This window comes from Planococcus citri, chromosome 4 (assembly GCF_950023065.1).
Source record: "Planococcus citri chromosome 4, ihPlaCitr1.1, whole genome shotgun sequence".
In the NCBI taxonomy this organism is placed as follows: Eukaryota; Metazoa; Arthropoda; class Insecta; order Hemiptera; family Pseudococcidae; genus Planococcus; species Planococcus citri.
Window position 1 is genome coordinate 27,840,761 of NC_088680.1, and position 15,391 is coordinate 27,856,151.

The 15,391-nt window shown below is 35.7% G+C and overlaps 1 protein-coding gene across 1 annotated transcript in view; it reads left to right on the forward strand.

Annotated features, from left to right (window-relative positions):
- The window catches only part of LOC135843202 (fatty acid synthase-like), a 36,176-nt gene that overhangs the window by 3,391 nt on the left and 17,394 nt on the right, over positions 1 to 15,391 (forward strand). Inside the window, exons 9-27 of the mRNA XM_065360995.1 lie at positions 1,510 to 1,740; positions 1,822 to 2,011; positions 2,086 to 2,318; positions 2,417 to 2,721; positions 5,156 to 5,408; positions 5,507 to 5,615; positions 5,714 to 5,974; positions 6,106 to 6,285; positions 6,367 to 6,518; positions 6,607 to 6,774; positions 7,534 to 7,674; positions 7,752 to 7,907; positions 8,041 to 8,243; positions 11,478 to 11,717; positions 11,799 to 11,922; positions 12,055 to 12,228; positions 14,451 to 14,630; positions 14,698 to 14,896; positions 14,997 to 15,177. Of these exons, the coding sequence (XP_065217067.1) occupies positions 1,510 to 1,740; positions 1,822 to 2,011; positions 2,086 to 2,318; positions 2,417 to 2,721; positions 5,156 to 5,408; positions 5,507 to 5,615; positions 5,714 to 5,974; positions 6,106 to 6,285; positions 6,367 to 6,518; positions 6,607 to 6,774; positions 7,534 to 7,674; positions 7,752 to 7,907; positions 8,041 to 8,243; positions 11,478 to 11,717; positions 11,799 to 11,922; positions 12,055 to 12,228; positions 14,451 to 14,630; positions 14,698 to 14,896; positions 14,997 to 15,177 (3,680 nt within the window). The remainder of the gene's footprint in view (positions 1 to 1,509; positions 1,741 to 1,821; positions 2,012 to 2,085; positions 2,319 to 2,416; positions 2,722 to 5,155; positions 5,409 to 5,506; positions 5,616 to 5,713; positions 5,975 to 6,105; positions 6,286 to 6,366; positions 6,519 to 6,606; positions 6,775 to 7,533; positions 7,675 to 7,751; positions 7,908 to 8,040; positions 8,244 to 11,477; positions 11,718 to 11,798; positions 11,923 to 12,054; positions 12,229 to 14,450; positions 14,631 to 14,697; positions 14,897 to 14,996; positions 15,178 to 15,391) is intronic.

Consider the following 15,391-nt stretch of genomic DNA (forward strand, 5'->3'; position numbering starts at 1 on the left):
CTTGAGTAATATAGCCTAGATTTTAATTAATCTTATTGTATCGCTATACCTACTTACCTACTTCGCTCCATGCGGATATGACAGTACTCGTACATATTCAATTTTATTTTATGACTTATAAACAGAAAGTGTATGGTTGGTTTTTTCATTTCACTCTTCTCAATGTCACCCAAAAAACCCGATGGGAAAAAATGTGGACCATTTAGAGGTTCTCTAGGTTTCCATGTTGGCGAAACAAATTGCTTTGAAGAGTGTAATAGTGTACAACATCGTCCAATTGGCCAAATCACAAAAAAGTTGAGCTTTCAAAGAAAAATTATTTAGGAAAATGAAAGTTTTGAAAAACTTCAAATCCTTCATTTCCAACAAAACAAAATAATACAAATTGGATATTTTTTTCAAAAATAATTCAACAACATGAGTGAAAGACATTAGTCAAAAAGTGGCGATGAATAACGGTGGTAAAAAAGTGAAAGAAATACCTTGGCTAGGCCCTCAGAGAGTATTTTTTATCAAGTCTCAAAATTTTGTCAGAAATCGGACCGAAATATCACACAAAAGTTGACGAAATTGAGAACTTTGTAGTTAAGGGGGGGGGGGGGTAACTAATCATACAAATGAAGAGTGATATTCCAAAACTAGCTTTGTCCATTTTTATCGAAGTGCGTTTTTCAGCGGTACCTGGAAGATGAATTAGAACTCACATTCCTACATCATCAACCTATCAAAATGAGGTGTTAAACTCACTTACCTAAATAGCCAATTCACTAAAAATTAAAAAAAAAATAATGTTCCAAAACGCGCTTTTGTCCATTTTTATTGAATTTTTTTCCAGCAGTATCTGGTGGATGAAGTGTATACCTACACTCCTACATCATAAATCCACCAAAATGAAGTGTTAAACTCGCCTGAAAAGCCAATTTACCCGTTTAAACGGAAACTGTGTTTCTTTTTCCTGAAAAGTTGTGAAAATTGACAAAGCCAGTTTTGAATATCACTCTTCAAATGATTTTGCTTTGATGCGGGAGATGTAGCATAGACCTTTAATATCGGAAAAAAGAAATATTTTATCACTGAATCAGATGGTGGAATATGAAGATGCTGATCAGTGATCATAGAGGGAAATCTGGGAAATCATAAACAAAATCATAAATCCATAACATAAACGAAATTGATGGACTGAATTTGCAGATGAATTTTTACCTCTGTTTACTAATTCTACTAAATCCCTTCATGTTCATCTTCATATTCCAACATCTGATTAAGTGGTAAAATAGTTCTTTTTTTTGAAAATGACAGAAAGTTCTATGCTACGTCTCCCGTTTTAAAGTGAAGATGTTCTCATCGTCAGTTAGCCCCATCATTTTCAGAAATGACTTCTCCTTGAAGGTGAATTTTTTTTGTGATTTCGCCATAGTATGGAAATCTAGGAAACCTCCAAAGGGTTAGTGGTAATTCCACAAAAATGAAGAACAATCCTTTTGACACTGATCAATAAAAACTTTCCAGTCTTTTTCAGGCGAGAAGCGATCTGTATGGTTTGTCTTTACCGGCATGGGTTCCCAATGGTCCGGAATGGCTAAATCACTGATGAGCATTCCTATATTTGCCGAATCGATCGAAAAAAGTCATCAGATACTGCAATCAAAACAAATCGATTTGATTAAAATAATCACTGACGAAGATCCTAAAATATTCGACAACATTTTGAATTCATTCGTTGGAATAGCAGCTGTTCAAGTACTTAGCAATCAAAGTCGAATTTTTTCATCCTGACATAAAATCTCGCATAGAATTATGATGAGTTACTTTGGCCAACAGATAGCTTTGGTTGATGTTTTGCAAGCGATCGGAATAGAGCCGGATGGAATAATAGGTCACTCAGTAGGAGAATTGGGGTGTGCATATGCTGACGGATGTCTTACATCTGAACAAATGATTCTTGCCGCGTATTATCGTGGTTTAGTTTCAGTGGAAACTGAATTGATTCATGGAACGATGGCTGCTGTTGGTAAGTGTTTGCAATATCATTCGATAATTTTGGCTGAAAATTAATAAATACTAATCGCCTCATGTACCTCACAGGTGCGAGTTACGAGACACTGAAGGAGCTTGTCACAAGTGAAATTGAAATCGCTTGTCACAATAGTCCGACAAGCTGCACAATATCTGGCCCGACACCGAAAGTGAAACAATTCATCGAAACTTTGAAAGAAAAAAACATATTTGTTCGACCAGTGAACACATCAAACATAGCATATCACAGTCGCTACATTACACCGCTGGGTCCTAAATTATTATCATTACTGAACAATGAAGTAAGCCCATAATTCGAAAACTTCATTTCATTTTGTTCTAATATGTATTGTAATCCACCTGCAATACCTTTTCAAACACAAAAATTGATATTTATCAGGTTGTGTCAGAACCAAAATTGCGTTCAAAAAAATGGATATGTACATCGGCTCCTGAACACAAATGGGACACAGATCAAGTGAAATATTCTTCGGCAGAGTATCACACAAATAACTTACTCAGCCCTGTACTTTTTGAAGAAGGTTGTCGTCACATACCTAGCAACGCTATAACTATAGAAATAGCTCCTCATGGATTATTGCAAGCTGTGCTGAAACGTTCGTTACCTGAAACTGTAACAAATATACCCTTAACACTAAAAAACAACAAAAATGGAGTTGAATTCTTTTTGAACTCGTTGGGGCGGTAAGTGAATATTTTCACAAGCCACAATAAATTTTGTAATAGTCCGGCATATGACAATAGGAGTAATTGCACCCCCCCCCCCCGCCGATTCTCCGGGACAACATTTTTCTTAAAGGGGACATCCTAAGGAACATTCTAATGCAAAGTTGCCAAAAAAAAAGTTGGCCTTACATTCAAAATGGCGGCCATTTTGATTGACAGGTCAGCCGAAATCGCAGACTTTGCGTTATAACATAAGACTTACACAAACTTTTTCAAACTTTACAAAGGTAGATCGAAAGATCATGCAAAAATTTATCACCTGTCCAAATTTCAAGTGCTAAAGTGCGTTTTTCGATTTTTGGTGAATTTTTGAAAATCGAATTTAGGCCAAAAATGAGGAAAAAATCAAAATTTTACCAAATTGACCAAGAAAGCTGAAATTTGGGACATACCTACCCTATTTTCGACATGCCAAATCGATTGGAAGCGGTTTCAACTCGTTTTGAGCAGTTCTGGAGCCTCCAGCAGATTTTTGAAACTCAAAATTCCCACAAAATTCCATCAAATTGGAGTTGTAAAGCTAAAATTCATTCTAAAAACTAGCCTCAATACGCTACGAAGTACTGCAGGTGAATTTCAAGTTGTTTTGGAGCCTCCAGCGACTTTTTGAAAATTCCTGAAGCCTCCAGCAGATTTTTGAAACTTTAAATTTTCACAAAATTTCATCAAATAGAGATGGAAAGCTGACATTTACTCTACACTCCAATTTTAACACCCTCTGAAAACGACTTCTGGTGGATTTCAAGTCATTTTAGAGCCTTCAACGACTTTTTTGAAAATTATTGGAGCCTCCAGTAGATTTTTGAAACTTGAAATTTCCCCAAAATGTTATCAAACCAAGATGGAGGGTCGAAATTCGTTCTGCTCACTAATTTCAATACGCTACGAAGTTGACTGCTGGTGAATTTCAAGTCTTTTTGGAGCCTCCAGCAACTTTTTGAAAGGTTGTATGACGTTTTTTTGGAAAATTGAAATTTCCTAAAAGTTGCTGGAAGCTTGAAAACCATTTGAAACCACCATGTAGTCTGCGAAGTAAATTTCAGCTTGCCAACTCCATTTTGATAAATTAATGTTGGGGAAATTTCAAATTTCGAAAATCTACTGGAGGCTCCAGTAATTTTCAAAAAAGTCGCTGGAGGCCCTAAAATGACTTGAACCCACCTGAAGTCGTCTTCAGAGGGTTTTAAAATTGGAGTGTGGAGTAAATTTCAGCTTTCCATCTCCATTTGATGAAATTTTGTGAAAATTTAAAGTTCCAAAAATCTGCTAGAGGCTCCAGTAATTTTCAAAAAAAATCGCTGGAGGCCCTAAAATTACTTGAACCCACCTAAAGTCGTCTTCTGAGAGTGTTAAAATTGGAGTGTAGAGTAAATTTCAGCTTTCCATCTCCATTTGATGAAATTTTGTGAAAATTTAAAAGATTCAAAAATCTGATGAAGGTTTCAGGAATTTTCAAAAAGTCGCTGGAGCCTCCAAAACGACTTGAAATTCACCTGCATTACTTCGTAGCGTATTGAAACTACTTTTTAGAATGAATTTTAGCTTTACAACTCCAATTTGATGGAATTTTGCGGGAATTTCGAGTTTCAAAAATCTGCTGGAGGCTCCAGAACTGCTCAAAACGGATTGAAACCGTTTCCAATCGATTTGGCATGTCGAAAATAGGGTATATCCCAAATTTCAGCTTTCTTGGTCAATTTGGTAAAATTTTGATTTTTTTCCCTCATTTTTAGCCTAAATTCGATTTTCAAAAATTAACCAAAAATCGAAAAACGCACTTTAGCACTTGAACTTTGGACAGGTGATAAATTTTTGCATGATCTTTCGATCTACCTTTGTAAAGTTTGAAAAAGTTTGTGCAAGTCCTATGTTAAAACGCAAAATCTGCGATTTCGGCTGACTTGTCAATCAAAATGGCCGCCATTTTGAATGTAAGGCCAACTTTTTTTTGGCAACTTTGCATTAAAATGTTCCGTAGGATGTCCCCTTTAAGAAAAATGTTGTCCCGGAGGATCGGCGGGGTGGTGCAATTACTCCTATTGTCATATGCCGGACTATAAAGGAAGTTAAACACAAATTACCTACATATGTTCATATCCGTATTTTAAAGGACTTCCTAGTTTTGAAAAATTAGAATTTCCAAACTTACTAGATAGTCTCTCGAAATTCCCACTTTCAATTTGAATGGGACCACAATCGAAAAATCAATTCGGGCAACTGAAATTTTACCAACAAGGTTTTATGCCCATGTTCTTGGCAAAATCACGGTTCCGTTCAAAATCGCCTTTGTAGGTCCTTGTTTAGTAACATTTAAGTAGATACTTCACTGACATAGACTGCATTGCTTCAACCGCATGCTAAGACTACATATTAATATGAGTGCATTTAACAGAATGTATGAAGCTGGATGCGTTCCAAAGTTGAGTGCTTTATACCCACCAGTTGAATTTCCAGTTAGTAGATCAACTCCAACAATTTCATCGTTAATTAAATGGCAGCACGATGAACAATGGTCAGTTGGAAAACTTGAAAATGATCACTGCGTTGAGCGAGTATATGATATCAGAACAACGACTGATAAATATAAATTTATAAAAGACCACGTCATCGATGGGAGGAATTTATACCCTGGTATGGGCTACTTGGTGAGTGTGATTGATAGGTCCGACACTGGACCGCGTAGCCTATTTATTATTTTTACGATACAACATACTTTACCTACCCAATCTTCTCATTTTTCCAGTGGTTGGTCGTAGAAGCGTTAAGTCACATTAGAAGCAAGAAAAATACAAGGATGCCTGTAGTTCTCGAAAACGTTCGTTTTCAGCGAGTTGCCATTGTTCCGGAAAAAGGTTCACCAGAATCATTCTACATATTTAAAATACCTAATAAATTGTGTTGAATACCCAAGTCGCATGGTTATCTAATTCAGCAAAACATTTCATTTTAGATAAACTGAAATTACTGGTATCAATTACTGCCGGTGATAAATACTTCAATGTAACCGAAAATGGTCAAGTTCTAGTTTCCGGCACGATACGAGTACTTGAAAATGTCGATAAAGAAACGATGAATGTGCCGCCAGTTAACGATACCATTTCAAAGTTTGATGGCTCATTTTTGAATTCTAATGATTTTTATAAGGAATTGAGATTAAGGGGATACCAATACAAAGGATTATTTAGACAAGTTGCTCGAGTGAATCATGAAGGTAAGTGTATACAGTATAGCCTTTGATTTTTCAAACCAAAAAAAAAAAAAAAACAATTAGAAATTGTATTGTTACATAGGTATGTAGAATGTAGATATACTACATTCACTTACATTCAATTCACATTTTAGGTACTTATGGCGAGGTTTTCTGGAATGATAATTTCGTTACCTTCATGGACAATATGGCCCAAATACAATTACTGAGTATCGATACTCGCGAACTTCTCATACCTACATTTGTACGTAAAATCGTTATTGATTTTGAGAAACATTTCCAACAAAAAGAATTACTAGACAAAGATGGTCCACGTAAGCGTTTTCGAATAGTACCTACGCCTTTGTGTAATTAAATTTGTACGTGCCTACTCAATTTACGAATATATACCGCAGGATTTCCCGTTCATTTCTATCCTAAACATCGTCTGGTGAGTTCTGGAGGCATCCAGATTATTGATTGCTGCTCTAAAGCCATCATTCGTCAAAAAAATCTGGCCGAGCCAGTTTTGGAAAAATACCACTTTGTACCTTACATTAATGATGAGGTTAGAAATTAGTACGCACCTAACTGCAATTAGCCTTACATAATTTAGAACGTAATGATTTACGCAAAAAAAAAACGATTTTTATTAGTTAATGGACTTGGATCTGGCGATTCATACTTGCACCTATATTGTGCTTGCAAACACATTGGAAATCCAAGTGAAAACATATGAATTAGTTGATCACGATCATGATTTCGAGGCCAGCATAATGTCATCATCAGTTTGGAAGTCATTGAACAGCTTACCAACAATACAGGTACAAATTAAACAAAAATGTAATACCTAAATTGGTGATATAAAAAAGGAATCACTTAGGACCCTCGAGAGGGAGCAGTTCGCACTGGGCCCACGCTTTCTGGAGGTACGGGCAAAAAAAGGGCATGTGATAAAAGAAAACCCTATTCTTTTACTTTTCAAAACACAAATAAAGTGAAATACCTAAATGTCTCGCATAAAAATACGTGTTATCAATCGTTTTCATGTCGCACAAAACACAAATTTTCAGAAGCTGTCGCCCTCACTTGTGCCAGTTCTCTTTTCTTGTTCAAAATCAACATCCTAAAAAAATCTTTTAAAATAGGTACCTACTAAAATTTCAAATGCCAAAAAATAAACTACTTGCATAAAAAGTACAAATTTTCAAAAAAAAATCCATCATTTTTAGGCCTCTCGAAATCAAATGTTTAAAAACCTTTCCCTTTCTTTGCTACGGACAACTTGTTCCTTATTTTCAAAATTTAAAAAAAAATCACATTTGGGACCCCAGAATCACAAAACAGAAATTGAAAATGGTTATAGGTCATCTGTTTTGAACTTACTTTTTTTTGCATTACTCTCAAGATTGAAGAAACAAATTAATAATATTAAGTATGTATCTACGCGATGATGTGAAAATTAAAATTATGATTTCATAAAGTCAGATTACTGGATTCTTAATCAACTTAATAAATACTAGGACCATAAGTTTTCTACGTGACAAGCAATTCCTGAATAAAAACTTGGTGATATTTTCCAGCCCAACGTCACCATTTTGACTAGCCGAGATCAAATGACTAAAATTCAAGTACCAAATGAAATTAACATATCTAATGAAAAATTACCCAGCGATAAAAGCAGCTCAATAATCGTTTTATCGGATATTTTGCACAAAATGGACGTACGTAAACTGAAAATTGTGCCAATTAAAAATTATTGTTTCGATACACATACACGCTGGTGGCTTCTTCTCCTCAGATGCTTGAAAACATACACGGAGCTTTAAAAGAGGATGGATTCCTTATTACAAAAGAACTGGCCGCCAAGGCTTTCAACACGTACACAAAACTAGGCTTCAACGTTTGTTTCAGTCGTAAGATCAACGAAACAGAAAGAATTTTACTCTTGAACAAAGTATGTTTCGTTATGCATTATGTTGTAGTAACCAATAAATTCTGAAATATCAGTGAATTAAATAAATAGATGTACCTGAACATAAACGCTAAATATTCGATTAAGAAAGTGTGAAAATGATTAAACTTAACAGATGGTGAAAAATGAATCAGTTTACAAATCTGTAGAAATAACCAGCAATACGTTCGTTTGGGTATCGAATGTTCAGAATGAATTAGCAGCCATTGATCCAGAACGAAACGAAAAACTAATCATTTATGCCGAAAAAGATCCAAAAAATGGAATACTGGGATTTTTCAATACCTTAAGAAAAGAAGAAAAAGGAAAGAATCTGAGGTAAGCTTTTTGTGTGTTTTTGGTATCATACCTAAGTATGCAAAAAATCGACTGAAGTAGTTAATAAAATTCAGAACCAGCTTCATTACCTAGTTCATTTATCAATGTAAGGATTCTCAAAAGATATTTTTTAAAAACAGCAATGGAAATTTTATTAAAGTAACTAGAAAACCCGTTTAACCGCGCAGACTGCGCGGTTCTCCTAGAGCGTGAAATATGAATATTGAAAATATATGAGAAATGTAAGAGATCCAAAATGTTGTTGAGAAATAAAAAATGAATAAAAGTAACAATTATGAAGCTTTTTGAGCGGGTAAAATTAGGAATTGAACTCGAGATCAATAATCCGTTCGTCGCCTTAACCCTTTGGCCACCAACGCTGATGGTCTACTTGCCAAATGCTGCGTTGTAATTGGCCAAAATTGCTTCTTAAGCTTTTTGAGTTTTTGTCCAAACTTTTCAAACTTTCATTAATAGCCTGCATATTTACACTTCACATGCTTTGCATTGTGAGGTCTTTAATGAAAATCGGTTGAGTACTTATAGTGATATCTCGTGGAATCAAAAAAACTTTGCTGAATGCTGCGTTGTGATTGGCTGAAATGGTTTTTGGAGCTTTTAGAACTTTTGGCCAAACTTTTTGGACTTCCAATAACAGCCTGCATATCAGGTCTAATTCCCCAGGATGACCACTTTCAGGTAGGGGGGGGGGTGGAGGTTCCCAAAATAGCACGATTCAATTTTTAAAAAAAGTAATGTAAAACGTGGAAAAAATTGACGAATTTGGTTCAAATTCAGGTTGATGGTGCCAATTGACATCTTTCATAAGAACCTTCAGGGAGGGGGATTTGTCTGAAATTTTTGGCTTTTGGCGAGAAAACCCGTGAAAAAGGCGCATGAATAAAAATTTCTGAAAAAAAAAATATATATTTTAGTGATTGCATCCCTAAAGCACGTTACTCTAATGGAGTCAAAGAAGTGAAAATGCGCATCTTACGTGAGAAAAGAATTTAAGAAATTTCTACGAATGACCATTGTTCATTCACGTTTAGGGGCTCCCACTGGACTTTTTTTTGAAGCTCTTAGCTCCCGTTGTTTCCTCAATCAAAATAATATTTAATTTTTCTTGATGACAATTGAATTTTGAAAAATGCCCAAATTGTGTTAGATAAGTAAAAGCAAATTGACTTACGCGAAGCAAGGGCAAAAATTTTCAAAATTTTTAAAAAATAATATTACTGTCCTTTGCATTTTTTAAGTAGAAGTTTGTCTTTGAGACCCAAAACTCCCTCGATTAAAATTTTAAGATCGCCGGATCACCCTTTATGCCTTTAAAAGGAGTGAAATTGACGTTTCTTTCAAGAATTTCTATCGTTGGTGGTTCTCTATTGAATTTTATCAAACTTGCATGGATGCTAGATTCTTTGATTTTTTCGAAAGTAAAATGTGCATTTTTACTTCTTCAACTCCATTTGGGTATAACTTACTTCAGAGGTGCAATCACCAAAATATTTTTTTCAAAAATGTTTGAAAGTTTTTATGGTTAGATGTTGTTTCTTCACGGAGATCTTCCAAGGTACAATCTGTACATTTTTGCATCGAATTAGATCAAATACAACACGACCGGAACTTTCCAGCTTTCACTCAGCTTCGGCAGGGAACTTTTGTAGGTAAGCTTTTTTTCTTCATGTTCGTCTTTTTTATGAAGCTCTTGTAAGGTACAATATATATACTTCTTTGTATTATGTAGAGTAAGCTAAATATAGATCAAAATATCGCATGTCACAAAGTTTTGAGCTTTCGCTTAGCTTTTGCTGATAACTTTTAAAAGTTGTTTTTCTGCCAAAAAACTGTTTTTCCGCGGGGATTTTTCAAGGTACAATATAGGTACTTTTGTCTATCCACTCAATATTGCATTATAGATTATTGAACTTTTTTGAGCTTAGGGAGCAACTTTTTGAACTTTCAACATAAACCTGCACATTTATACACTTTGAAGCCTTAGGCCATTCACAACGCAGCATTCAGCAAGTAAAAAGTTTGGCCAAATTTCGGGTAAAAAAAATAACTTAATTTTATGAACTTTCAAGCTTTTGATTAGCTTTGGCCAGAAACTTTCTCAAACTTTGTTTCACCAAGAATTGTCTTTTTGTGAAGCTCTTTCAAGGTACAATATACGTACTTCATTGCATATGTCAAATCAGCCAAATATGGTCAATACTGCATATTTTCAAGTTTTGAGCTTTTGCTGAGCTTTTACCTTAAACTTTTGAAAGTTTTTTCGGTCAAAAATTGTTCTTTTGAGGAGATCTTTCACGGTACGATGTAGGTACTTTCGTGTACCCATCAAACATAGCATAATCAATTTTGAGCTTTTTATCAAGTTTTGAGCTTTTGCTGAGCTTTTACGATCAACTTTTGAAAGTTTTTTTCGGTCAAAAATTGTTTTTTCGGGGAAATTTTTCAAGGTACAATGTAGGTACTTCTGTGTACCCATCAAACATAGCATGATCAATTTTGAGCTTTTTATCGAGTTTTGAGCTTTTGCTGAGATTTTACCATCAACTTTTGAAATTTTTTTTGGTCAAAAACTGTTTTTTCGGGGAAATCTTTCAAGGTACAATGTAGGTACTTCTGTGTACCCATCAAACATTGCATGATCAATTTTGAGCTTTTTATCGAGTTTTGAGCTTTTGCTGAGCTTTTACCATCAACTTTTGAAATTTTTTTGGTCAAAAACTGTTTTTTCGGGGAAATCTTTCAAGGTACAATGTAGGTACTTTTGTGTACCCACCGAATATGGTTTAATCAATTTTTGAGCTTTTTTGAGCTTTCAGTGCAACTTTTTGAACTTTCGACATAAACCTGCACATCTACACTTTAACCCCTTTCTATCGAGAGGTCGTTCATCAAAATCGGTTCAGCCGTTGCCGAGATCTCGCTGTGACAAAAAAACCGACTTAATTTTAGTATATAGATTCTCACGTTTTGCCTTTCCTAATTGTTTTGGACCTGAAAAACTATACTCTGCATCTCTGAAAATTTGATTAGATAAGCTGTGATTAATGTAAATTCCAAAAAATATAGCTATCTCTGAACAAAAATTTGAAATTTTGCTCATAGCCTTGATGATGAAAATTTCAGCATCGTATTTTAACGCAGCCATTTAACAAAATACCTACTTGTGCTAACTAAACAATAATTGATTAATTTTTTCCTTATTTCAACTTACAGATGCGTTTACACGATGGATAAAAAAGTGCAAGATTTTTCGTTGGAACATTTATTCTACAGAGATCAACTGGATAAGAATTTATGCCAGAACGTCTACAAAAATGGACAGTGGGGCGCTTATTGTCATTTCACAACTGATCAAGTTGACGAAATAGAAACAACTAATGCACTGTGCATACAGGAGGAACGCGGGGATTTCTCTTCTTTCAAATGGATTGAAAGATCGCCAAATCTACAAGAGTATAACAAACCTTTCTCCATGTGACAGTTTTTATTTTTAGCTAGGCGAATTCATTGTTTTCTTTCGCATCAATTTTGCAGGTGTGAAAATTTTCAAAAAAATCCCATTCATGTTTATTATAGCAGTTTGAATTTCCGTGATGTTATGATAACAAGTGGAAGGATTTCAGCAGAAGACCTACCTACTTATAACCGACTAACACGAGTAAATATTTATTATGATTATGATGAATTTGAAATAAGGGGTACCTACAATTTTTTCGAACAAATTCATCGAGAACATCTCACATCACTTCATCACTGGTAAACATTCATTGGTTGATTGTACTCTTTCTAGAGTTACTATGGCTTTGAATTTTCCGGGAAAGATGATAATGGAACACGTTGGATGGGTATTGTAGAAAAGGAAGCGATTGCAACCACAGTTCAGCCACGTCCTGACACTACATGGGAAATACCAGATCATATGTCGCTGGAGGAAGCAGCCACTATTCCGGTCATATACGCCACGGTGAGTACAATAATAATTGAAGCATGTGTTTCCAAAACACACCAAGTCCAAAAACATATTGATAAGAAATTCATGGTACTAACAAGGGAGCTACCCAAGGTCTGACACGCGGATCGAAAAATTTTTTTCACAGGCGGATAGAGCATCAAAAAATATGTTATGAGCCAAAATTTTAGCTGCTGAAGTTGACAGGGGGAGAAACCACGGTGGTTTGAATATCGAAAAATCACTAAAATATGCAAAAATATGATGAAAAAAGTATAAAAATTGAAATCATTCGGCACCCTGTTCGCTTCAGCAGCTAATTTTTTGGCCACGATCTACCATTGATACATGACGACTTATGGTGGACAAGTCGCGGCGATCTGCGTGTCAGACCTTGGGGGTGAATTTTTCCCCACCCCCTAATTTTGGGCGAAACTTTCGAAAGAAAATCTGGGGCATGTGATATATCAAATTGTATGTTTTTGGTGACGCTGAATACAAATATGACATCAGATTTCTGATTGGACCCCATCCACTGCTCCCAGCGCCTCCCCAAAGGGGGTAAAAGTTCGAAAAAGTGTTTTGTTCGTGCGACACATGAAATAGTATGTTTTTTGTGACGCTGAATACGACGAATATGGCGTCAGATTTTTGATTGGACAAGTCGCTGCGATCCGTGTGTAACACCTTGAGGATAAATTTTTCACTTATTAAAAATAATTTAAAAAATGGAAAATAGAAATAACTCGCCACCCTATTTGCTTTGCAGCTATTTTTTTTACCATGAACCATCGTCGTCGATATATGATGTCCAAGGGTGGACAAGTTGCCTGGATTCGCTTGTAATATCCGAAGGATGATATTTTTACCTTGTTTAAGAGGTACAAAAATCAAAATGACACGACCAGTTCAGTGCCTTCTATATACTTTTTTTTTTTACCATTATCTACCGTCGATATAATGTTAATGCGTGAGTATACCAAAAATCAATAAAAATGATTTCATTTTTTACGAGTGAAAAATCATCCTTCGGGTATCACAAGCGAATCCAGGCGGCTTGTCCACCCTTGGACATCATATATCGACGACGATGGTTCATGGTAAAAAAAAATAGCTGCAAAGCAAATAGGGTGCCTGGCGCGTTATTTTTATTTTCCATTTATTAAATTCTCTTTAATAAGTGAAAAATTTATCCTCAAGGTGTTACACACAGATCGCAGCGACTTGTCCAATCAAAAATCTGACGCCATATTCGTATTCAGCGTCACAAAAAACATACTATTTCATGTGTCGCACGAACAAAACACTTTTTCGAACTTTTACCCCCTTTGGGGAGGCGCTGGGAGCAGTGGATGGGGTCCAATCAGAAATCTGATGTCATATTTGTATTCAGCGTCACCAAAAACATACAATTTGATATATCACATGCCCCAGATTTTCTTTCGAAAGTTTCGCCCAAAATTAGGGGGTGGGGAAAAATTCACCCCCAAGGTCTGACACGCAGATCGCGGCGACTTGTCCACCATAAGTCGTCATGTATCAATGGTAGATTGTGGCCAAAAAATTAGCTGCTGAAGCGAACAGGGTGCCGAATGATTTCAATTTTTATACTTTTTTCATCATATTTTTGCATATTTTAGTGATTTTTCGATATTCAAACCCCCGTGGTTTCTCCCCCTGTCAACTTCAGCAGCTAAAATTTTGGCTCATGACATATTTTTTGATGCTCTATCCGCCTGTGAAAAAATTTTTTCGATCCGCGTGTCAGACCTTGGGTAGCTCCCTTGTAAGTACAATTTGGAAATGTAGAAATGGCCCAAATTGGTTGATTTCTTGATGTGTTGTAGCCAAGACCCTTGGGTACGACATATCAAAAAATCAGCCATTTTGGGCAGCAACTTTATTCAGAATCATTGAAAATGGACTTGGTGCGTTTTGGAAGCCCATGTTTCAATTGTGTGAGAGCTGAATTGAAAGAATTATTCACATTGGTTCACTTTGCTCAAAAAATTATACCTCACGAAAGAGTTTAAAAGTCACCCATAAAACAGCTTTTATAAGTAAGTATTTTTCAATTTTTGAAAATTTGAAAAAAAATCAAAAACTCAACTTTAGAAATTGATGTTTTGGTTAAGCTTAGTTTCGTTCAAATTGGAGTGTGTCAGTTCGATCAGTACCCTTATAAGTACCTAAGTGAATATTTCTCATAATAACAAACCACAACAATGCTTTTACAGTTGGTCACGGCTTTCTTTTTCAAAATGAATTTACGAAAAGGCTCTTCAGTACTCATACACGCAGGCAGTGGCGGAATCGGTCAAGCGGCTATCAACATATGTCTTCATTACAAATGTGAGATATTTACCACTGTTGGCACTCCTGAAAAAGTACAGTTCATAAGAAAAACATTCCCCCAGGTATGAAACACGCTCATTTTCAAGTAAACGAACAGAACAATGATTGTAATGATGGTTATACTCATAGATTCCAGAGAGCCATATCGGTAACTCGAGAGATACATCCTTTGAGCAGTTGATAATGCAGCAGACAAACGGACGTGGAGTGGATGTTGTTCTGAATAGTTTGGCTGAAGAGAAAATGCAAGCTTCAGTACGCTGCTTGGCTTACGACGGACACTTTTTAGAGATAGGAAAATACGATATGCTCGAAAGACACGATTTAAGTGAGTGCTAAAAAATATACATGACAGAGCTATTCCGTAATTTCATCATAAATAATAATTACATACCTATGTATACTTATATTGGAAATTTTCAAATTAGGTTTGGGACATTTCGTAAACAACATTACATTTTATAGCATCCAGTTGGACTTGATAATGCAAACTAACCGATATCTTAGACTTGCAATCAAAGAAAAGGTTACAGAGCTTCTCAAACAAGGAATCATAAAACCAATACAGAGGATAATTTTCCAAGCTAACGATATAGAATCAGCTTTTAGGTAAGTACATACATTTGCTTCCAGAGGCATGACGAAGTTATGCGTCATCAGGGGGGAGAGTTGAAACCAGATTTCACAACTTTTCACCTAAGGCCCCACCAACTTCTGTAGAGGGTACTTGGGACTCCATGTTACCACTCTACAGTGGTAATTTGATGCCCAGGTCGGAGGCTGCACTGAACCAGGTGCAACGCCATCTGGTGGACTGGTTCAG